This window comes from Lactuca saligna, chromosome 9, assembly GCF_052625555.1.
Source record: "Lactuca saligna cultivar CGN05327 chromosome 9, ASM5262555v1, whole genome shotgun sequence".
Taxonomy (NCBI): Eukaryota; Viridiplantae; Streptophyta; class Magnoliopsida; order Asterales; family Asteraceae; genus Lactuca; species Lactuca saligna.
The window spans coordinates 35,511,924-35,536,662 of record NC_136425.1 but is presented as its reverse complement, the minus strand read 5'-3'; the positions used below and the strand labels follow the sequence as shown (position 1 = coordinate 35,536,662).

At 36.6% G+C, this 24,739-nt stretch overlaps 2 protein-coding genes across 5 annotated transcripts; one reads left to right on the top strand and one right to left on the bottom strand.

Annotated features, from left to right (window-relative positions):
* The first annotated feature begins 14,583 nt into the window (after window positions 1-14,583).
* Window positions 14,584-15,905, top strand: LOC145018734 (membrane-anchored ubiquitin-fold protein 3-like). The gene is made up of 3 exons (XM_078976589.1): window positions 14,584-15,136; window positions 15,298-15,468; window positions 15,681-15,905. Exons 1-3 carry the CDS (start codon window positions 15,007-15,009, stop codon window positions 15,731-15,733), a joined length of 354 nt encoding a protein of 117 aa, XP_078832715.1. The 5' UTR covers window positions 14,584-15,006; the 3' UTR covers window positions 15,734-15,905.
* A 385-nt stretch (window positions 15,906-16,290) lies between these two features.
* On the bottom strand, window positions 16,291-24,098 carry LOC145018424 (sporulation-specific protein). 4 transcript variants are annotated; one of them, XM_078976314.1, is made up of 12 exons: window positions 23,879-24,098; window positions 23,427-23,488; window positions 22,774-22,876; window positions 22,492-22,692; window positions 22,298-22,420; window positions 22,118-22,155; window positions 21,921-22,026; window positions 17,467-21,810; window positions 17,261-17,398; window positions 17,088-17,183; window positions 16,856-16,998; window positions 16,291-16,782 (listed from the first exon to the last, which is right to left on the bottom strand). In XM_078976314.1, exons 3-12 carry the CDS (start codon window positions 22,849-22,851, stop codon window positions 16,473-16,475), a joined length of 5,577 nt encoding a protein of 1,858 aa, XP_078832440.1. In that variant the 5' UTR covers window positions 22,852-22,876; window positions 23,427-23,488; window positions 23,879-24,098; the 3' UTR covers window positions 16,291-16,472. The 4 variants fall into 4 exon arrangements, with proteins under 4 accessions (XP_078832440.1, XP_078832441.1, XP_078832439.1 ...); XM_078976315.1 differs by lacking the exon at window positions 23,427-23,488; XM_078976313.1 differs by lacking the exon at window positions 23,879-24,098 and having other exon boundaries at window positions 23,427-23,784.
* Between the last annotated feature and the right edge of the window lie 641 nt (window positions 24,099-24,739).

The window sequence follows — 24,739 nt, the reverse complement described above, 5'->3', positions numbered from 1 at the left end:
TAACCCTACCTTTTCGTTTACATGTTTAAGTTTCAAAAGACAATACAATATTTATATTACATTTCTAGGATAACGGGAAGTTGCATTTGGTGCAAACTAGTAATGTCTACATGATTTACAAACAATTCCATGTAGGTTTTAATTAGGCCGAACCCACTATCAGTCAATTGGACTCGATCTTCAATTGTTAGAGTTGTCCTATGTGCTTCTTCGATGAGGCTTATTGTGCTCAATTAAATATCATATATCTTCAGCCATAGTAATGAGGAGCATTTTTAATATTATACAATGCTAGTTTTCTCTACTTCTCGGCCGCAAAAGCCGGTAATGGGATTTCCAGTATTAGCATTTGTTTTTTCACACGTTGATAATCATGAATAAACTCTAATGTAGTCGTATCAACAAGACGTTGTTGCTTGTATTAAAGACCTAGTATATCATATTTTATTACCAACTCATCCTCATCGATCGAATCATTAGATGTTGGAGACTGAAAATAAAGTATGTTAACATAGGCATTAAAAACAACTTGCAAAAACATATCCAAAAATAAAACCAACTTGTTGAAACCTATCTATAAAAAAATATAATGACATTGCAACTACTCTATAATAATATGTTTTTTTTTGGACTTGCTCCGGTCCCATCTTTCGGAGTTCTGTTTGCTTTCATTTTAAGCTTTAACACCCTTTCCAATTTCTTTCTTAGTTTAATAGGTATCTGTGTTGGTTTATTTTTTATTTTAATTTCTAAATCAGCATCCTAGTTTATTATCTACAAAAACAAAATCCCAACAGCATTTTAATACATTACCATAAAACCAACATTTTAACAAAATTTTAATCATTTTTACCTTTATCAGGCGCAATTTTGAAAGCTCTTGTAAATGGAATACAATTTTTTCATCCATAAAGCGCCAACATCCATGCAAAATTCGTCTTTGGACTAATAGGATTAAACAATGTCAGGCACCAAAAAAATCAATTTTCATCTCGAAACATCATTCCTGATAAAGTTCTTTGGATTCCGGATTAAGTTCTTTGTATTTTGGAATAAGTTCTTTGTATTCTAGACGTACATGACCATTCTGGATTATCTAGAAAACATAGTTCCAGACTAAAAAATGGTCCTAAACACACTCTAAGCTACTTAATTTCACCTTTTATATGTACAATAAAAAAACATACAAAAAATGGACATTCTGGACTCGTTCTTCGTATTTCGGAATAAGTTCTTCGTATTCCCAACCTACGAGGCCATTCCGGATTCTCTAGAAAACATAGTTTTGAACTAAAAAAACAGTCCTAAACACACTCTATGATACTTAAATACACCTTTTATATGTACAACAAAACAAAACATACAAAAAATGGACATTCTGTACTCGTTCATCATATTTTGGAGTGTTCAACGCATTCTGGTATATGAATATGTATACTTGTTTAAAAACTCAAATGCAAGTATCTTAAAGAGTAGAACTCACTTGGTTTGACGAATCCACACTAGAAACTAGGTCTAAAATGCGAGGAAAACAAACTTCAGAATCCAAAACATGTATTCCACATTTTTGTGTGTGGGACCCATATATATAGTATTGGACTACAGTAATGGGCTTGGGCCATTTATTCTGGTCCGGACCAAGTGGTTAGTTTTAAAAAAAAGTTGGTTAGTTTTGTTAACTTTTTTTTTTAACGGCGATCATGTCATTAAAACAAAAAAAGCACACAACACAAAAACGGCATAAGCGAGGAGCTCGAGCAAATTACAAGAAACAATCTAAAATAGGGGGGGAGTTCCAAGCATGCCAATACAAAGAATTACAGTTAGACCTATGTTTGATCCAATTGAAGGTATTTAAAATAATATCATCAGACATGATCATGATTGTCCGCCTTTCGTTTTTGAAGATAATCGCATTCTTGACGATCTAGATCATCCAAAGGGTGGTGTAAACTAAAGAAAACCGTAACATCTTGACCTTTTTTGTAACGACCCATTTTTCACGTCCAAAAATTTCATTTTTCAATCAATATTTAGTAAAATCATTTGCAAATAAACATTGTCCGATCAAACATTTCATAAACATTTACTATGTCTGAAAACCAAAACATGTAATCAATCAAATGTCAAAGTATAAATCCCAAAATAATCCCATAAATGCGGAAAACGGTGTGTGTGTGTGTGTGTATGATGTGTCGCTACCGCACCAGCTCCTTCCCCTTCGACGAAGAGGTACCTGAAACCGAAACTGTAAACTGTAAGCACAAAACTTAGTGAGTTCCCCTATCGTACCACATACCATACAATCATATCACATACATACTGCCAGGCATTTCTGGGGTGCCTGACCTACCCGGTACGGCCATTCTGGGGTATCGTCCTTCCCGTGTCAAGCCATTCTGGGGCGCTGACCTACCCATGTCGAGCTATTCTGGGGTGCTGACTACACTTCAGTCCTATCAACCGAACTCGGGGACTGGTTCCCTCCTACTACCTCTATCGCATATAAAATAATAGGCCAGCATGCAAACATATCCTCACATACTGTCAGACGTATCTGGGGTGTCTGAGTACCCTTCGGTACCCCCTCCCCCCTTTATTTGGACCTAGGCTTTGAGATCTTTGGTACCCCCTCCCCCCTACTACCTCATAAATATCCATCAAGTAACTCGGGGATTGGTTCCCTCCTACTACCTCATGAATATCCATCAAGTAATCATTTCTAGACCTTTGGTACCCCCTCCCCCCTTTAGCTTCTAGAAGAGTTGGGGTTAAGGAATTTGATTAAGAGCTTAATGGTTAAGATATTATGGAATTGGACTTTATTTGGACCTAGGGTTTGAGATCTTGATCTTTTTGGGTGTTCTAATGGATAAAGTTTGAAACTTTATCCATTTACACCATAGTTTGGACCATATCTGAGCTTTGGAGCTCTTTGAATCGAGGAAGGCAACTTAATCCATTAAATTGTTGGAAACCCACTGCCCACGATATGGTCGTAGGTCGCCACAGCGTGACGTCTGGGAATTTCGCATATGTTTGGTTGGATGAAGGACACGACGTGCCCAAGGAAATCCACGACGTGGCGGTTAGCTGAAGTCAACTCTATCTGTTGACTTTGATCGTTGACTTTTGGCATGGGTTGAATTTTTTCTCAATCTCTATATTTGGAAGGTGGACTAAGGGTTGCCTTGTATGGATTGTTAGGAGGTGTTTTGCACCCATCTTTTAGTGGTGAGAGTTGTTGGTTGTGATCGGTGCAGCATTGCGTGAGGTTTTAGTTAGCATCGTAATTCAGGTGAGTTTTTTCACTATATCCATGGGTCGAAGGCAATAATGCCGACCCCTTACTTGCTACGTGGTATGCTAGTTATCTCTGTGATACTTGCATAAAAGAACAGGATCTGGCCCCTGGTAATTATATGAAAGGTCAGGATCTGGCCTCTAACACTTGTATATAAGATCGGGATTTGGCACTCGGCATAGCAAGGAAAGACCATGGGGTAGCTCATGACACTTGTATGTAAGACCAGGAAATGGCCCCAGCATTACAAGGAAAGACCATGGGTAGCCCATGGCACTTGTATATTATGGTATGTGGTATTTTGGGAAACTCACTAAGCTTTATGCTTACAGATTATGTTTATGGTTTCAAGTACTTCCAGTTCAAAAAGGAATGGTCCGACGTGACTACACAGCATCCCCCGGAGTTCAATTCTGCAATGATAATTTTTACTCTGATGTTTAAATGCTATTTATATCTTGAATGATTTTGAGAACAATTTTTTATATAAATTATTGTTTTAAAAATGAAAATTTTATCTTGGATTTTTGGGACGTTACACGGGAACAACACACGAACTCATGATTTCCTGAATCAAACCCTTCTCTAATAATTCTGAAACTTGTCGCTGAAGTTCTTCATACTCTTTCGGGTTCATCTGATAGGTTACCTTGTTCAGAATGGAAGACCCCAGGACGAAGTCAATACAATGTTTTATATCTCTCATTAATGGTAATCTATGTGGGATCTCTTCGGGCAAGATATCCATAAATTCTTCCACCAAAGACTAGACTGCAACTAGAATTTGCCCACCCAATTCGTTCTCTTCTGCCACCACCAAAGCAAACATAAAAGGACTACTCTTTGCTACTCCTTCAAAATCAGTGCATTTCCTAAACAACGTAGTCTCTTTTTCTTGAACCCCACGTGTATCCATTGGGACCAACGAGATATTCACCCCATCTTTTCGAAAACTATAGGTGTAACGTCCCGAAAATCATGACATAAAAATTTTTGTTTTTAGATTAATAAATCGTTAATATGTTTCTTTCTCATAAAAAACAATGTAACGAAGAGTTAGCAAAAACATCATCAAATCAGAGTAATTCACAGAATGCGGAAATATGTGGTGTGGGCCCTGCAATCGTCCGGAGCTCTTTCATTTGAAAACCGAAGTACATGAAACATAAACTAAAAGCCATAAGTACAAAGCTTAGTAAGTTCCCTAAAATACCATATAACATACAACCATAAGATATCATGCAACATACATATAGTTGCCATGGGGTCCCCCCATGGTCTTAACCTGGAATACCATGGGCTCCCCCACATGGTCTAATATCCAAGTGTCATGGGATCCCCTAATGTCTTTACATGTAATGCCATGGGCTCCCCCATGGTTTGATATACAATTGCCACAGGCTCCCCCCATAACGTGAAGACTCATCTCGTACTGCCGAATCAAACAAAAAATCCATGGCTACTGGCTAACAGATCCCCAAACTAACAAAGTCAAAACAACACCCAATCAACAATTAGGTTCCAATCCATAACCATAAATCCATTACTAGGGTAAATGACCAATTTACCCCTTACCTAGTTTGGACCAAGACTTAGGCCCAAACCTAATAATCCAAAAGGCCCAAATACCAACAACCATCATTGGGCCCAAACCCATTGTAGGCCTTCTTAAAATAATTATAAACACAAATGAAACATCTTAAAAATACGGTCCAAAATTTTCTTTTTAAAAACTATTTAAGAAAAACCATAATTCATCAAACATCATAATAAGGATCATAAGTCATGTATCTCAAATCATCATAACAAAATATTGTATCAAAATCGGTGTCAAAATATCAGAGTCTAAACATCCCAGGCTGAACGAATGGTATGTGCACTGCAATCATCCCGAGCTCTTACCTTTGCTACCGGAAGTACCTGAAACTAAAACTGAAAACTGTAACCATGAAGCTTAGTGAGTCTCCCCAAACTACCCCATACCATTCACATAACATATAACATGCAGCTAGGATATGCGGGCCTCGCCCACTCTCAAGGAGATACGGGCCCCCGCCCACACTCAGCTAACTATGAGATACGGGCCTCGCCCACACTCAACTATCTCATAGATACAGGCCTCATCCACACTCTGCTAACTAGGAGATACGGGCCTCGCCCACACTCAGTTGGCTACGGGCCTCGCCCACGCTCCGCTATCCGGGAGAAACAGGCCCCGCCCACACTACGTTGACTAAACATACATATAAGTATCACATAGACAACAAGTATAATTATAATCTACCAGTTCATAAATGTACTAAGATACAGGCTCTGCCCACACTTAGCTACTGATCATAAACAAGTCTAAGATACGATCCCAACACACATTTAGCTACTAAACATAATAATTCTAAGATATGGGCCCAGCCCACACTTAGCTACTTTACACGGGTCGGTATTGGTGCCTTCAACCCGTTCCTACTGAAGGAAACTCGCCTTTCAAGTTGGCTAATGAAATCTTGTGTGAGGAATCTCTGATGGCTGCTCCAACGACTCCCTGGCTATCATTATCACAATAGTCACTTAGTCAAAAACTGAGAATCGTTCTAAGGGTAAAATGACCCTTTTACCTCTGGTCAAAGTCAACATTCTGGGTTGACCCAACTCGTCGAGTTGACCTATCAACTCGTCGAGTTATATAACTCAAAAATCCTGAAATCGTGATCCAACTCGTCGAGTCATCCCCCTGACTCATCAAGTTCTATCTGGATACTCATAGACACGATTTAGCAAATCAACTCGTCGAGTCATCCTCAGAATCGTCGAGTCATCCTTAGAATCGTCAAGTTATACCATAATCAAAAAATAGGACAAAACATCTCAACTCGTCGAGTTCCTCTATGGACTCGACGAGTTCCTATATCTGTTTGGGCCATCTTAACAGATTAAGCCTCTACTCTCCAGATCCAAACTCCATACTTATTCTACATACTATAAAAGCCCTCTTAAGGGTAAAGTTTCCAACTTTACCCATTAATAGTCCATCTTAATGGGTTTAGATCAAACCCTAATTCTTTAGGACATAGATCTTTTTACCAAAAGCCATAATACTCCAAACCAAGGCATGAAAAATGAGATCTAGGTCCTAGACACCAAATGAATATGTAAAGTCTCAGGCTTTCCTTCCATGCATGGCCTTTTGGGGCTTAAAAGGCCATAATAACACCTTAAAGCTTGCATGGGGCTTCCAAAGTTTGCACATTTATGCCACGAAACCCCTTCTAGACCCCAGATCTGAAAAGTAAGTCACTTGGGACGTCCATCTCCCAAGGACTAAGCTTCTTAGACCAAAAACCCTCATAAAGTGAAAATAAGGAGATCTAAGAGACTATTAGGCATGTTAGAGGCTTGATTACCAGAAAATGAAGAGGGTGAGATGTTGCTTCTGGATCTACAATCTTCTCCTAGAGTCCTCTAGCTTCTTCTTCTTTTACAAGCTTCAAAACACACAAAGATCGCTCAAAAATGGCTCACAAACTCAGACAAGGCTCTAGGGTTTCGTGGATTAGGGTTTGGGACTTGGAGGCTGGAAATGAGGCCATAAAGTGGAGATTAAGCTGCTTAAATATGGTGTAAAACCTCGAAATTAGGGTTTCACTCTGGCAGACCTACTCACCAAGTTGGGGGCTCTCAACTCGTCGAGTAGATTGCTTAAAACCCCGAAACAAATCTCGTTTCTACTCAAAGAGTCTGGGGCTCCCAACTCGTCGTGTAGCTCTACAAAAATGAATAAATTATAAATAAATACGTACCAGGAATCAGACGTCACACCAAAACCTGATGTCCCAATAAGGCCCAAGTCAACTAAGCCCAAAAGAAACAACTCAGACCAACCGAAACCCATACCAAAAGAGTCTAAGTCCAAAAAGCCCAATTCCTATCTGATCAAACGTACACACGGCGTACGTCACCGGTCCAAAAATGGGCATCATAGCCGAAACGCGCGGCGTTCCCCAGTGTTACGCACGGCATTCCCGGCGGCCACCTAAAAGTCATTCCAACAACTTAATCCTTAAGCCAAATGTCCAAAACCTCATAATAGCTAAATACAAGTGACTTGATCCATAAAGTCAAAGGTTTAAGCCTTTGCATGGCTTAATGAAACCCAATTATGTGTGTGAAATGAACTAGTTTTAATCCTACTAACTTAATCACAAAGACGAACACACGAAAGGCAGTGTACCTATCGATTAGCAGTTTAGTTCAGGTAAGTAGGGTATCGAACACAGGGAACGGTAAACAATTAAAATAAATGATAATATTATCTAAATAAAACAAGTAATAGAAAGGGGTTTCTCTAGTTTTGCAAGACTAGAAACTTAAACAATTAACTAAAACTTAAGCTAAGAAACTAAGAGCTAAGCAAATAAAAATCAACTAAATTCAATGACGAAGGGGACTTCTGTTTAGTTCAAATCAATTGATCCTATGGTTGATATTATGGTAATAGTGAAATGGATTAATTCTTCTATTGGCTACCGATTTAATTAATTAGATTCACGTCCGCTCCACTAATTCTCAGAGAACAAACTAACTCAAACAGTGGCCAATTGTCTAATTTAATTTGATTCACTAGGTTATTTATTCGGGTTAATTTAAACTTGTAATAGCTAACTAATTTGGTCCTTTAGTTAACCTCTTGTTGATGGTCATCACACAAGCTCACACATGAATTTACCTATTTTTCAATTAATTCTAGTTTCACAGTCGTTAATCCTAGTCATATAAGAAAGTGGTCACATAAATTATATGAGGTAGCAATTAAGAGATGTTCATACAGCTTAATTAACTTCCTAATAACAGAAAAATAGTTTTCAATCACACATAAGGTTCCTTAACAAGCTAAAATCAACAAAATCACCAATATTAAATCAATCCTACCATAAAATCAAACCATAATCACAAAATCATCTATCCTAAACAGAAGTTATGAGTTTTTAGCTCATATCTACAGCAAATAACAAACTAAAAACATAATCTAATGATTGAAACATGGTTTATGCAAAAGATTAAGATAAAAGTAGTGTGTTATTGCCTTTGATCTTCTTCCAAATTGATATCTAAGTTGAAATCTCGAAAACCACAGCTTCTAAGAACCCTTCTGGCCTCCAAAAATCGTCCTAAACTTCCCCCATTCGTTAGGGTTCGAATGAGAAGCGTTTATATATATATATATATATATATATATATATATATATATATATATATATATATTATGAAAACAAGGGCTACTCGGCGAGTACAGTGACCTACTCGGCGAGTGCATCACTTAAAATCCCGTGTACGGCATGGCAAAGTCAAGAATCGCGAAACTTTTGATCAACTCGGAGAGTTTATGGTCTACTCGCCGAGTCCATTTGGAATCAGCATTTTTTTCAAAACATAAAAGTCGTCCGAAATTATGTCTAGTTTTCAGAACATTTTGAATCTCATCAATCGGAGTTACGGTTCATGAGATATGGCCAAAACACTGACGAGGGGTTAAGCTGTCCAACAACATCCTTCTTTCTTCAAAATACAAGATCCAAGCCTCCAATCGCTAGTTCCGCTTCCTTTTCCATCCGAGCATGTAATTGTTGCTGAAAAATGAATTTATAAACTAATTAAGCACCTTTTGTTTATTATTTGAGACAAAAACAACATAAATTATTAAGATAATGCATGAATTTTATAACTAAATATGTCCGTATCACCCAACACCAAAGATGAACCCCAAAGGTCAAAATCACCCCAAAATGTCTTTAAAACTTCTTAATACCTTAAGACCTTAATCCAAACTTCTAGATCTGATTTCAAGGGACTTCTTAAGTCATAAAGTATCCAACTTTATGACTTAACATAACTTAATAGGACCCAAATCAAGACCCTAAGTCCCAAACTTCATCAAATGACTACCAAATCATGCATGGAAGGTTTATACCCATCAAGATCCAAAATTTATGACTCTATAACCTCAACAAGGACCAAATATGAAGCTCAAAGGTTCTGGAGTAACTTCCACTCACAAGAACCACCTCAAAGGGACCAAAAACCATAACAAAATACCACTTAGCTAGATCTACATGAAAAGGTTGTCAATGTTGAGACTTTATACCTTCAAAAGATAGATTTAGGTGTACAAAGCCTGGATCCAAAAGCTCCAAGTCAAGCAATGACTCTTCAAAAAGTTCCTTATCCTTCCTCAAGTACCAAAAACACACATAAATCACTTTGAAGCTCAAGAATTACTGTAACAACCCAATTTTCACGACCAAAAATTTCATTTTTATAAATTAATTTAATTAAAACATTCGTAGGAAAACATTGTCGAATCATTACATCTCATAAAACTATGTATAATGTCAGAAAATCCAAATCATAAAATAGTGATAATGTCAGAGTACATCCCAAGGAATTTCATAGTGCGGAATCTGAGGTGTGTGTATGATGTGCAGCTACCGCGCCGGCTCCTTCCCCTTCGCTGAAGAGGTACCTGAAACAAAACTGCAAAATGTAAGCATGAAGCTTAGTGAGTTCCCCCATCATACCACATACCATAAAATCACATAACGTGCATATACTGTCAGACATATTTGGGTGCCCGACCTACCCCTTCAGTCCTGTCGACCGGATACTGTCTAGCATATCTGGGTGCTGGCCTCCCCTTCGATCCTGTCGACTGGTAACCGAGGACTATTTCACCCCTACTACTACCACATAATATCATATCACATATATCATAATCTAGCTAGCATGGTTGGGTACTAAACTACCCCTTTGGTCCTATCGACCGATAGTCGGGGACTATTTCACCCCCTACTACTATCACATAATATCACAATATGCTAGCACATAAAACATAACAGTAGCAGCAAGCCTAGATGAATATCACAAAGACAATCATCTCACATACAACTCCTATTAGTGGGCCGGCATTGTGGCCGTAGACCCACCATTACTGGAAGGTAACTCACCTCGTAAGGCTGACTGCTGGAAAACTGCTCGGCAACGGTCTGACTGCTGTTCCGGTAACCCTCCGGCTATAATCCCACAAAACACTCAGTTAGAACCTGATATCTACTCTTAGGGTAAAAATACTATTTTACCCCTAACCAAGTCCAAGTCAAAGTCAACTTCCAGTTGACCCGACTTACCGAGTTGGGCTGCCAACTCGTCGAGTCCCTAACTCATTATCGGTCCTTATACACGACTCTACTCGTCAAGTTTAGCAACGACTCGACAAGTTCCCCTTTTATATGAACATCTAATGAACCTTCATCCGACTCGCCGAGTTGTATGAACAACTCATCAAGTTTACCTTCATCTGATAAACAAGTCATGTCCTTGACTCGCCGAGTTGTATGAACAACTCATTGAGTTCATCTTAAACTATAAGGAGATTGCCTTGGACTCGCCGAGTCTGTTCTTTCACTCGTCGAGTCCCATGAACTCCAGGTTTAACGCTAAGTCCAATACATTGGGTCACTCCCTTGGACCCTCTAAAAACCCTTCTAACGCTCAACTGGGTTCCTTCAAACCCTAACAGCAAAGGGGAGTTTTGCCTCGGACTCGCCGAGTCCCAATAACAACTCGTCGAGTCAAGGATGTCCAAGTCTCATTTCTCAATTTCCAGCGTACAACTCTTGACTAAAAGATAGATCTAAGCTCCTTCAATCTTTCTAGCACATAAAGTTACAAACTTTACGTGCATACATGGGACTTTGAGCTCAAAAGGACATAAAATAAGCTCTTATGATGCATGGGACCTTACATGGGTGCAAAAGCAGCCCCCAATTGCCTTGTGACTCCCTTAATGACCTGATTCTGAAGCCTCAACCCCCTACCATGTTTGCAATCATGGTTGGTCACCAAAAATGGCTTATAAAAGCCCTAAATCTCCCCAAAAGGGGATCTATCAAATGAAAGAGCAAGGTAACAGCTTTATACCTCCAATGAACAGTGGAAGATGCACAAACTTGGGTTCCCCTAGTCTCCACTTGTTTCCTCAAGTCGTTCACCTTCCTCCTTATGGTCACAACTAGCAAGATCCACCAAAAATGCCTTAGTTCTTCTAAAAAACGGCTAGGGTTTGCTATAGGGAGTTCTGGAAGCATTGGGGACAAAAGGGAGGCTAAATAATTGGTTTAAATAGGGTGCAAACCCTCATCTAGGGTTTTGTCCGGACAACGCCTACTCGCCGAGTCCGGACGCGGACTCGTCGAGTAGGTCATTAAACTTTTGCGTCCAATACGCTCCGACTCGACGAGTTGGACCTCAACTCGCCAAGTCCAAGGCCAAAATGCAAAGTACTATAATGAAATACATACTAGGAACCAGGTGCTACAATTACTGAAATGGAGGCTAGGGTTTCGTTCTTAGGGTTAGAGAGGATGGAGGTTGAAGGAAATGAGGGTTGGAGGTGAGTTAAGGTCTTTAAATTGGGTCCAAGACCCTAAATTAGGGTTTTAATCTCGCCTGATGAATGCAGAGCATTCCCTTGGGGAACGCATGGTGTTCCTAAATACACCCATGTCCAAATTCCCGTGTACGTCATGTGTACCTCCCTTATACGTCATGCGTACCCATTTTGGCCCAACACCCCTCTAACTTTAGATGATCATAACTTTTGCATCCCTTATCTGTTTTCGACATTCTTTATATCCACAAAAGGGTAACAAGAAGCCCGAAACATATATAAACTTTATTTAGTCTAAAAACTAACCAATATTAAATCCAAATTCATAAAAGGCCTGAACCAACACCTTTACCGATACCATTGGGCTCCAAAACACAAACCGAATACCAGGATAATCAAAACTATATCATCCACCTCCAAATGAGCCAAACTCAATTCTTCAAGGGCTCTAAGTCTGCTAATACCCACTCCTTGAACACCACCCAGCAATGGGAAACGATTCGAAACAGGGCGTTACAATAGGTATCTTGAAACCCATCATGTTTTGTATGCCTGTCAAACTTTCATGGTCTCCCTAACATAATGTGTTACGAATCCGTAAGAATGACTTCACAACACACATCATCTGAATATCTTTTACCAATGGAAAAATGCACTAAAAACACTTACTAACCTTAACAACATTGCCTTTTTTAGCTAAGTAAATTGGTAGGGTTCTAGGTGATCTTCCTCCTTCATCCCGAGTTTCTACACCATGTGGGTTGAAACCATATTCTCACAACTTCCACTATCAATGATCATGCTACACACATTGCTTTGGCAATACACTTGGTGTGAAAGATATTGTTCCTTGACCACAAATCATCATCAATGGACTGGGAAACAGCAACATTCGAAACTTGTTGGATCACCAACTATTCTCCATGATTAGGTTCAATTACTTTGGATTCCTCGTAGGCAAGCTCATCCCCTTCAATATCGTATTTTGGAACTGGCTGCCTTCAGTTAAAGTCACCAACTGATGGTTCAGACAGTCGTGAGCAATATGGCATGTCTTGACATTTGTGACATCATGGGGTTGGTTATTGGTACTACCTGGGAGACTGGGACATTAGGCATAGAGGCAGCGGCTTTTCGGACTTGAACAACCTTAGGGCCAGTAGGGGTTGTGGTCTTATTTACAAGGACGAATTGACTAATCGTTGTGCGAGCCTTACTCTTAATTTGTTTCTCCACTTTTAAGGCATGTTGGCACATATATGAATATGTCCAACAAGGTTGGAGACTCACCACATCCGAGATCTCAGGTTTCAACACCCCTAAAAATCGAGCAATAACTTGTTCTTCTTCTTCTACTACGTTAAACCGCATCCAAAGCCGATCAAACTCATGGATGACTTCCTGTACCGACATGGTTTTCTGGTACAGATTATGGTACTCTAAGAAAGCTTCTTGTCGGTGAGTTTGAGGAAAAAAGTTGTTCTTCATTAACTTCTTCATCTTTTCCTATGTGGCGACATTTTCTTTTCCTGCAAGTTTTCATTGTTTCTTCACGTGATCCCACCAAAGAGAGGTGTGTTTCCTCAATCAGATAGCCACCAATTTTACCTTCAACGGTTCTGATATGCCTCGCATATCAAACACCCGCTCAATGGTGCTTAACCATTCAATGAACTCATCAGGATGAGCATGTCCCATGAACTTGGGAATCTCAACCTTCACACCAATATTCCTCAATGGATCATCACAATATCTTCCTCCGCGACGATCTCGTTTTGGCCCGGCAAAAAGATTGACCACCTCTTAACTGTTGCCTTAGACGCTCGAATATGATTCAGTCTCTACGTCTGGTGGGTCGTAATGCAACAACTCGAGTTCTTGGATCTGTCGTTGCAAGCATTCAATCTCTATGTCATGTGGATCTCGTAAATCAGCTTCGTCATTCCATGGAATGCGTCCGCCACTGCGATAACCATGAGCTCCTCCACAACCACAAATCATCTGTTCAGCCATTCGTTTGTTTGCTCGGATACCACATGATGCCCAGACGGTCGGATTGAATGGCAAATTACAAATTACATGAACACAAAAATCAAAGATAATTCCAAAGCTAAATTCTTTATTAATTATTAATCGAACAAAAACATCACCAAAATAATGAAAAACGAGATCCTTTTAAGGAGGATAAGATGAGAATAAGTTCTTAACCCTAAGAGATTATAACTGATTAGGAAAAAATCTCCAATCAATTATTTAAATCAAAACTCAAAATAAAAAGTTATTGCAAATAAAAAAAACAAAAAAAAAACGCATTTTGAGACCCTAAACGATCCCGAATGACTGAAAAACATCAAACGTAATGATGTAGCGATAAGCTTTCTTAATCGGCCTATTTTACATGTACGAATTACATTCAAGGTTATTGAATATTTTAGAACTAAAATTTGATGGTGATGTCATGGTACTTCCATTTTTAGTTGACATTATGAAGTCTTGCATCATCATTTATACCACGACATATGTAAGAAAAAACAACCAAGCAATCTATTAACTCAAATTGCGGTTTGGTTTCTCAATTTCCATATTAAGGGTCTTATTATGATAAAATGGGTGTATTTTAGCTTAACACTTTTGCAAATTGAGTTAAAGTGTCAATTGCAAGATCGATGATGACATCGGACACTAATTTCTTGGTCAATTTCCATTGAAAAGTACAATTTAAATCACAGTTTTTTTTCCTTCTGTAAGAAGGAGAGAGGTTGGATTATTTTTCTTACTTTATTCACTTTCTTTCTACAGCAAGAAACCTTCTTATTCTCTCTATCTCATTCCCTTTAATCACATCTTTCTCTCTCTATCTCATATTCCCAATTCCAAACCTTTGTTCTTGTTTGATTCCTTATCTTTTGCCCTTTCACTGTTTTCGCAGGTTAAAGCTACTCAAACTGACACAAAATGGAATCCAAATGATTGATTTTTAGCACAAAACCTTGTGATTTAGTAGGGTTTATGCTTTACCCTTCTTAAAGTTTCATCTTTTCTATATTTTCTTGAAATTCGATTGCTTAATTTTCTCTTTCTTTGTCGTTCTTGAGTCAAATCTGTTGAACTGACAAAAACCCTTTGACAAAATGATTGGTTTTTAGTGGAAATCTTGTCAGATTCAATCTGGGTTGTTGTCTTGATATATTAGGGTTCACACAATACCCTTTGAAAAAGCTTCATCTTTTTCAAATTTTCTTGAAAACTTTAAAGTAAAGTTTTAATGGCTGCTGAAGAACTGATTGAAGTCAAGTTCAGGTTACCTGATGGCAGTGATATTCCACCAAGCAAATACAATTCCACAACCACTGTCGCATATCTCAAAGAGAAAATCATTTCACAATGGCCTAAAGGTAATTTCCCTTCATCATCTCTATTACTTTACTTGCTTTCAAGATCTTGTGAAATTGACGGGTTGTTCTATGGGGATTTCTGAGTTGATTGCGTAATTTGATTCTCTCTTTAACTGTTTCACATTCTTCGATCGTTTACTATCTTTTTAAAACTTCGACAGAAATAGGAAATGGGCCGAAAACAGTAAACGATATGAAGCTCATAAACGCAGGAAAGATTCTGGAGAACAACAAAACGCTTGCTGAATCTCGATCTCCTGTAGGCGAAGTTCCCGGAGGTGTCATCACTATGCATGTTGTTGTTCGTCCTCCATTGTCAGACAAAAACACCGGTAATTTGATCTTAATATCAAAGGGCAATTATGTCATTTCATTTGTTAACGCCATTGATAACCTCCTGTGTGCAGTGGGAGTTGAACAGGATTCAAATTCTAAACTTTTGAAGTTACCATTCTCTTGAAAGTTAAAAGATTTTATATCAAACTTGTAGTTTAATTGGTTATTGATCAAGATTTCTGAAACGTTCTTTGTGATTTTGTAACAGAAAAGTCGCAAAATGCCCCTGAAAAGAACAGTTGTTCATGCACAATCCTGTGATCAAGGTGGTAATTTGATCAAGTTCAAGATTCAAGATGAAAGCAGATGTGGTTTTCTATGTTACATATATATAGAGAGAGAGAGAGAGAGAAACATTTTAGATCAATTAGAAGAATGTTAAAAGAAATTGTTGTCATATCTTATGAAATTAAAAGCCTATGGCTTTCATGGATGCCTCAGTTTTCCAATAATTCTTGAATGATTGTGTCAATCGAAAAGGGTCCAACATTAAATCCTATCTTTTACATCTTTTTTGCACCATTTTGCTCTAATCAAACACCGATTATTGCACATTATGATGTTATAATCTTCATTTAAACTTTTTGGTGTTAAACTTTCCCAAACGGTTTTTCAAGTTTGAGTTGATATATTTCTAATCAAATATAATAATTGGTACTTGAAATATTGTATTTTAATTGGTGATGATTGTTTAATAATGTAATTTGTAAAATTTCCATAACCAAAAATAGATGTCGACAATGTTTTGCATCATATATTCCTCCAATGTAACAAACAAAACCTAATTGCATTAGAGAAAAAAAAAAAACATTACATAATAAAAGAATAAACTTTACTGTACATATAAAAACTATGAATTACAACATGGAGATTACAATCAAAAAAGGGCATATTCTGAACGTTATAAATAAAACCCATCAACAACCATTGAAAATTATATATTATTTACACCATGACCATAATCAAGAACTCCAAGATTGATTGATTGTTATTCACAATTTCACAAAAGTGCATCATTTTCACTAATTTTTCGATCTTCAATAACATTCACAGCCATTGATGAACGATTGGTTCGAAGCAAATTTCTTGAAGATCTGACATTCTTGAGTGTCATCATCAGCTTCTGTCTCTCTCCTTCCACCTCAGCAAGCTGCAAACTTAACTCTGAATATCTTTCATGCATTTCCTTCAATTCACTTTCAACATTCACATACTTCCCTTTAATCTCCAACATATCTTTAATCAATTCATTTATATCCCGAAAACTCTTCAACACTGCCTCCTCATCACTATGTTGTTTAAGGAAAGAACTGCCACACAACATTACACAAAACCCATGTTAGTTTTTAGTCAAAACTTTGACTTTTTGACTTTGACTTTTACCTTTGGAATTGGATGTTTGATTTCTTCTTTGTTCTAAGTGCTTCTGCAAGCTCGATTTCTAAAGCAAGCACCCGTTGTAATGCATTCCCGTTTCCCGGGAAACTGATAAAATTAGGGTATATGCTTCCTAACTCTTCATTGGCCTTTAAATAATAAAATAATCATAAGAAAAGAAAAAAGATTTCTTTTTTTTTTTTTGGTACATTTTAATGGAAAAATCAAAAATGCATACCTTTTGTAGTTGTGAAAGTTCCTTTTGTAAATCTTGAAATCCCGGATCATAATTAGTCAATGGAAGAATCGAATTATCGTTCTTCATTTTTTCCAACTGAAAATTTTGTAGACAAAATGTGAGAAAAGTTATTATGATGAATTAATGATCAAGAGTTTAATAAAATATTATACCTCTTCATCTAGTTGTTCCATGCAAGATTTTAAATGTTGAGCTCTGAATTGATCATTAACAACCATTAATTGCTTTGAATCATTTGACAATGAATTCTCTTCATCTTCATCTTCATCTTCACCATGAATGCTTCTCTGCTGGATTAATATTCAATAAATAAAACTGAATTTAACAAAATAAAGTTTTTTTTATTAACTTTTTTTACCTGTTTGGATTCACCATTTACACACGTATGACCATTTTCGTCTTTTTGGGCAATCTGCTCTTTCATCAAAGAAACTTCAACTGAAATTCTAGACTTTTCCTCTTCACTTTCTTGTAATAAAGCAACAAGCTTTTCTTTTTCTTCTTTGCAACATTCAAGGCTCAAGATAGCACATTCAAGTTCAGCTTGAATCCGATCATGATCAGGTTTATCAGAAATTACCGATTCGACCTCAGCTTCCAATTCTTGGATTCTTTTCAACTGTAAAGCTTCAGACTTTTTCCTGCTTTCAATTTCATCAAGGGCATCTTGTAATTTAAACAGCATTTCTTCACCATGTCTTTTTGAAACAGAAAGCTGTTGCTTTAATTCTTGAAGTTTTGCTTGATGTTGTTCTTTTATAAATGCCATTCTTAATGATTCTGTGGGACCTTCAGGTTCTTTTTTCTCACTTTTTTCTTTCATCTCCTTTAAATATACAGACAAATTCTTGAATTCTTCTGTTTTCAGAATCTGTTCAGAAAGCTTGTGTGTAAGTTCATTACATTTATCCTGAATCATTATCAATTCATCATTCTGTTCATCCAACTTTGCTTTCAAAACCATTAACACAATCTCAGATTCTTCTCTCATAAAGAACACATCATCTGTAGACTCCACCACCTTCTTATTTTCCAAAAATGTAATCTTTTTCTTGATAGCATCTAACTCTGATCTGAGGGATTCATTTTCTTCAACATAAAAAGCCTCACTTTCAACAATTTGATCCAATCTTTCTTTTGCATCAAGAAGCTCTGTTTCAAGCTCATGCTTCACTTCTATCAAACTAGCCTCGAGCATTTTCACCTTTATGTTATTTGATTTTGAAATTTCTTCATTGTGAGCAATAGATTCCTGCAACTCTAATCTACAAGATTCAAGTTTAGTTGCTAGATTTTTTGTCTCTTTAATGTAATGAGCTTCATTTTCCATACTATTGCTGAATCTTGCTTCAGTATCTTGAAGTTTCATTTGAAGTTCATGAATCTGTCCAATCTCTGACTCAGATTTGACCAACATGTCTTTCAGTTGACCTATCTCAAGAGCATGATCCGTATTGGCTTCTGAAATTTTAGCATTTTGAGCAATGGAAGCCTCTAATTCCAATCGAACAGATTCTAGGGTTCTTGACAATTTCTCATTTTCTTTGATATAATGAGCTTCCTTTTCCAAACAATTGTTCAATCTTGCCTCTGTATCATGAAGTTTCATTTGAAGTTCCCCGATTTCCACCTCAGATTTGACCAAATTGTCTTTCAGTTGACTTATCTCAAGAACATGATCCTTATTAGCTTCTGAAATTTCTGCATTTTGAAGAATTGAAGCCTCCAATTTCAATCTAAAAGATTCAAGATCTTTTTCCAAATTGTTATTCTCTTTGATGTAACAAGCTTCCTTTTCCAAACATTCATTCAATCTTGCCTCTGTATCATGAAGCTTGACTTGAAGTTCACGATTCTGTTCGATTTCCACCTCAGATTTGACCAGAATACCCTTAAGTTGACCTATCTCAAGAGCATACTTGTTATTGGCTTCTGAAATTTCAGCATTGTGAGCAATTGAATCCTTCAATTCCAAATGAAGAGATTCAAGAGTTGTTGACAACTTCTTGTTTTCTGTGATATAACAAGCTTCACTTTCAACAACTTCATTCAATCTTGCTTCCATTTCATGAAGCTTGACTTGAAGTTGTTTCAATTGCTCATTATTTACCTCCATTAGACTCATCTCAAGCATTCTTTTTGATTCTGAAATTTCATTATTGTTAGCAATAGAAGCCTTAAGTTCCAATCTAAGAGACTTAAGGGTTCTTGACAACAACTCATTTTCTTCAACATGTTCATTCAATCTTGCTTCTGCATCATGAAGTTTCACTTGAAGTTCCTTCAATTGCTCAACCTCTTTCTCAAGAATTCCAACTTTACCCTTCCATTCTTTGATTGAATTGTTTGATTCCAATCTAAGAGATTCAATTGTTGTCAACAACTTTTCGTTTTCTTTGATATATCGAGCTTCACTTGTGATCAAATCATTCAACTTTGCCTCTTCTTCAAGATTCTTTTTAACAAGTTCCTCGATCTTACTTTCATATTGAGATTTAACAAAAGTAAGTTTTAGATCTTCACATATCATGCTTTTATGCATCTGAGTTTCATGTTGTTCAGGAAGTTGAACAACTCTAGATTTTTCTGATTCTTGATCTGATGAAAGTTTCCTAACATGGTCAACCTCTGATCTTTGACTTTCAAGTTCTAAAGTCAGACATGAAACAATACCCTCTAGTTTCCCTTTTATGTCCTTTTCAACCCCCAATTCATCATTCACAAATCTCAAGCTTTCTTTCATCCTATTAATCTCCGAAACAAAATCTTGATTTTCTTGCTTCAACTCAGAAAGAATCAACTTACTCTTTTCAAATTCTTCAACTATTGCTTCCAATCCTTTGACTTGGTCAACAAAGTTTCTATCTTCTGATGACATTCTTTCCACCTCAAGTTCCAAAGACAATAGGTACTTTAAAATCACTTCACTGTTCTCCAAATGTCTTTCACCTGATTCCAAACTGTTTTTCAATTTGTTTGAAACCGATTCCAGTTGGAATTGAATCTTTTCCAAAGATTCATTCGGGTTGCCTAATTTCATCACCATTTCATGCAAACCATTCTTGAATCTCCTCTTCACATCATCAACTTCTGATCTTGCCACATCTTTTTCCTTCTCAAGATTACGAATTTGAGATCTGAAAGCTTCTAATTCTTCCTTCACAGATGCCAAATCTTTTTGAAGTTTCTGATTATCAAAAACTTGTACTTTTAAAAGACTTTCAACCTCGAGTTTTTCAGCAGAAACAGCTTCATGTTTGCTTTTATAAACTCTATACTCCATAACCAACGCTTCACATTCAGTAATCTTTTCCATGAGCAAAAAGTTTTCCCTTGAAACATTTCCTAAATCCGTTTCCAACATCTGATTTTGCAATTGCAAATCATTACACTTTGAAAGATAATACGCATTCTGTGCATTCACAGCATGAACATCTTCAATGGCAGTTTGCAATCTCATGAACAAAACATCTCTCGATTCATTCGAAACCTCCAACTCATGTCCCAGTTCTTGTAATTTCTCTTTTGTTTTTCTAATATGAGAAACTGCTTCCATTAATGTTTCCGAAAGTGCCCCTGAGTACATATCTAAGTACAAATTTGTAGAGCACATTTCACCAAGCTCTTCTTCCACTTTCTTGTAGATATTTTCTTGCAAGCTTAAAGATTTTTTCAGGTCACCGGAAAGCACATCACCACCACCTGAAAGATTCTTACTCCGGTGATCATCATCAACTGAATCTTCATGCCCTTGAGATGAATCTGAGAAAGCTTCTTTAATCACAGTCTGATTGGTTTCAAACATGGACAAAACTTGAAAAGACAACATGTCAAGATCTTTTTGGAGTTGACTCACTGCAATTGAGTAATTCAATCGAGCCCTTTTCAGAGCTGATTCTGAAGTTGTAGCTCTTTTTTGTAACTCCTTATTAATGGAACTCAATTCACGTCTTTCTTCATTGAATCTTAACATCTGATCGTTGATAGAGTAAGCACATGTTGAGTGTTCGTTTTTTAGGCTTTGAAACTCTCCAAGAATCTTTTTTTGGTTTTCTTCAAGATCTTGCACAAGTGCTTCATAGTAACACTCCATTTGTTCCATTTTTCTAACAAGACTTTCACTTTCAGCTTTTGCTATCTTCAACTCGTTTAAAAGTTCCAAATTTTGCCCTTCTGTTGTTGAGTCAATCCTTTCTGTAGACCTCGGTTCTTGAAGGGGTAGACTTGGTATTTTCTCTAATTTCATTTCTTTCAGCTGTTGTAGATCGTTTCTGAACCTTGAACATTCTGATTTAAGATCCTTAACCTCTTTCATTAATTCTTGACTTGAAGCAACTTCAATAGCTAGTTCTTGTTGCAAATTTTGTGTTTCTTTACACATTTCATTTGCATGATTCTGTAAAGTGTTTACTTCCATTTTGAGCTCAGAAATCGATGACTCAGCAACCTCCAAGCTTCCTCTGAGCCTTTGATTCTCTTCATAAGCAATTGCCAATTCATCAGATCCGTTTCTTTTTTCTGACTTAGTAACCCTGTTCTTGATGCTATCAACTTCATGAGTGATTGATGGATCATACTTGTAGTTTTCTGATGTGTTTGATGAGTCATCACATGTAACTTGAGAATCTGAATATTCTTCATGTATTCCTGTTTCATCTACAAGGTCTTTAGAATGTGGTCTCACTTGTCTTTGTGTCTTTACCTATTGAAAGCAAAAGGAAATGATTCAGGAAACATGAAGGATTGTAGGAGTAACAACCAAGGGTAAAATTGTAAAAAGTAAAAGTATATAATGCTGATCTAAATTCTAACCTTGTTAAGTTGATCATCAAGTATCAGTGAATCTGAAGATGGTGATTTGGCAGTACTTGATTCGTTCTCTCTTTGCAGTCCTTTATCCCTTTGCTGCTCAAATTCTCTGCATTAAAGTAACAAATCATTTAATACCAATAGTTACTAATTATTAATAAAAATTGAATCTTGCATTTCAAGTTTTCAAGAAATTATACCTGAAACCAGTTTTAGCTGTTAGCAGCTGAACTGTAACCTGAAACAAAAAGATTTATGTCAATTGTGAAATGATAAACAAGATTTAATCTGAACTCCGAAGAAGTTGTTGATTCAAGATTCAAGATTCAAGAAAGATGAATTGTGAATTCAATGGTGTATAAGAATTTAGGGTTTCTTACATGCAAAATGGTTCCAAGATCAGATCCATGAAGTGGAAGATTGATAACAGATGGCTGTGATGCATCAGCATAATCAGCAAGGTTGATTGTAGCCTCACCCAAGATGCTAGATCTTGAAGTACCCTGAAATTAATTACATGTAATATTCAATAATCAAAAATCAATTTATTTAGAAGCAAAAAAAGAAAACTTACCATTCCCACAACAAGTTTGTAGAGCTTATCATCATATTGTTTGCTCTTAGAATCGATTAAAAGCCTTGTGGTTTCATAAATAGGATCTGCCCATTTGCAACTCCCATTTTTTACATTTGCTTTGCTTGTTTTTGCAATGACTTTTCCAGTTTCAGTAGGAATAAAAGATATAAATAGCTTCTCCCATCCACTTTGTGGAATCTAAAACATAACCATTAACATTTTAAGTGAAAAGGGTCAAATTATATATTGAAGAAATCGGATTAAATGAATGAAACTTACTTGTGTAGCATGAAATTGGAGCCGAAAAACAACTTTGACTTTAGCCTTCTCAACTTTCCATTTGGTAACTCTTGACATTATTTGATAATCAATGTATCAAGACCTATAATAATAATAATTTAGGGATTCAAGAATCAAATGGAAAACTTGTATAGACATAATATATGCGCCTTTTTCCTCTTATAGGAATCTAGAAATTTGTGTGTGCTTTAGGAGTTATACTTTGCACATTAGTGGTGGTACCTTAGGAAGGGACCCATGGACCATGGTGGTTTTCAATGCCATGGAGTTATAAAACGAAAAGGTAATTAATAATAAAGGTGAAAAGATCTTAAAGATGATTAATCATGTTTTGATGCTCAAACATGTCTTAGGCTAAATTGATGTCCAAAAAGAAACAGAAAAATGTTACAAAAAGCAGTAAGTACGCAATGTGGTAAAACCCTGATTGAGATTCGGCTTTTGAATCTGCTTTCGATTAAACTCGATTCTACTACGAGAAAACAAAAAAAAAAAAAAAATTCCCCCAGTAGGTCAAGATTTGCGATGCATAAAACCCAGATCTTTGAATAAGTCAACAATTGCAAACAACACACATTGAATTTCTTCGTGATCCGACAAAAAATGAGCTGAAAACCAGAGTGTATGCTTACCTTCTTCAAGTTAATGATGAAATCGAGTCTGATCCGGAAACCCCAAGTAGTATGAACACGAACTGAATCGAGCAAAAGGGAATAGAAAAAGAGTATTTTAAAAAATCGAAAAGGAAGAAATCAAAAATGCCCCAAAATGTGCATTCAAAGTAGAAGATATTCAAAGGGGGAAAACCCCTTTTTCATGGAACAGTTACAGGAAATGTAGAAAATGGGAAGAACAGTGTGAAGCCCACTTCCGTAATTTAATGAGAAATAAGTAAAAAACAAAACATCAAGTCGTCTTTCATGGTTTAAACATTTACATCAAATTTAGAAACCCACTTCTGGATATTACTGAAAAGTACCAAATATTGAAAGAAAGAGAACACTAGAGATGAAACATCACAGTCGATGTATACTTACAGAAATCAAAGAAGGTATTGAATAGATAGATATGAGCATTATGTTACCTAACAATGCGGGATCTGAGATGTGGAACTTGCAATGGAAGCAAAATTAGGGAATCTGACAAAGATAGTGCGATGGGAAGCGTGAAAAACCAGTAAAATTCAAATGGGTATTTGATTTTTTGAATCAATTCGCCATCAAAATGAGGAAAAAGATGTCAAACATCACAGGCAAGGAGAGAGAAAGAGAGAGAGGGGGTTACACTGTTCAAAAGGTTGAAACTTGAAAAATATAAATTTATTTTTATAAAAAGTGAAAAATAAAAACAATTGGCATCCCGCCAAAGCTTGTGATTGTTCCGAATTAATTACTCAACCATGTTCTTGTGGTTTACCTGTGTTTGTGTTCATGTTTTTGTTAGATGAATTTTCTTTTTTCTTTTTTTTTTCATAACAAAAAATATCTATTGAAGTAAAGATACCATATTTGCTCATCTTTGTTGTGATCACGTGATTTTAAAGAGATTTCTTTTCTTTTAGGTTGCAAATCCATTTCTTTACCGGAAATCTAGACAGTAATAATTCAATTTTAGAAATAAGCTTGCTAAAATAAGATTTTGATGATCATCGAATTAACTAGATAGAAATAAAAAAATATCTAATATTGTAAATTTGTAATAAATCTACCTATCTATTGATTAACACTTGCATTGACCCCTAGTTGTACTTCTTTGCCTCTCCATAACCTTTTCATGTCAGTCTCCTTTTTTCCTCATCTTTCCCTCCTTCGACTTTCATGACTTGAAACAAAGACGACCCTCCTTCCCTAGAAAAACCATATGGCATTACCAGCATAAAGGCTTATGTCCATATTGGTCTTGATCTTGATCATCTCAAATACAATGCTTGGTGTCGAGCATTTGA

Excerpts from the sequence above, each read along its gene's own strand:
- LOC145018424 (XM_078976314.1), bottom strand. The coding sequence starts at position 22,851 with ATGTCAAGAGTTACCAAATGGAAAGTTGAGAAGGCTAAAGTCAAAGTT. Across the intron at positions 22,156-22,297 it reads ATCTTGGAACCATTTTGCAT|GTTACAGTTCAGCTGCTAAC; the intron begins GTAAGAAACCCT and ends TTTTTGTTTCAG. Across the intron at positions 17,399-17,466 it reads TAAATGGTGAATCCAAACAG|CAGAGAAGCATTCATGGTGA; the intron begins GTAAAAAAAGTT and ends ATATTAATCCAG.
- LOC145018734 (XM_078976589.1), top strand. The coding sequence starts at position 15,007 with ATGGCTGCTGAAGAACTGATTGAAGTCAAGTTCAGGTTACCTGATGGC. Across the intron at positions 15,137-15,297 it reads CATTTCACAATGGCCTAAAG|AAATAGGAAATGGGCCGAAA; the intron begins GTAATTTCCCTT and ends AAACTTCGACAG. Across the intron at positions 15,469-15,680 it reads ATTGTCAGACAAAAACACCG|AAAAGTCGCAAAATGCCCCT; the intron begins GTAATTTGATCT and ends ATTTTGTAACAG.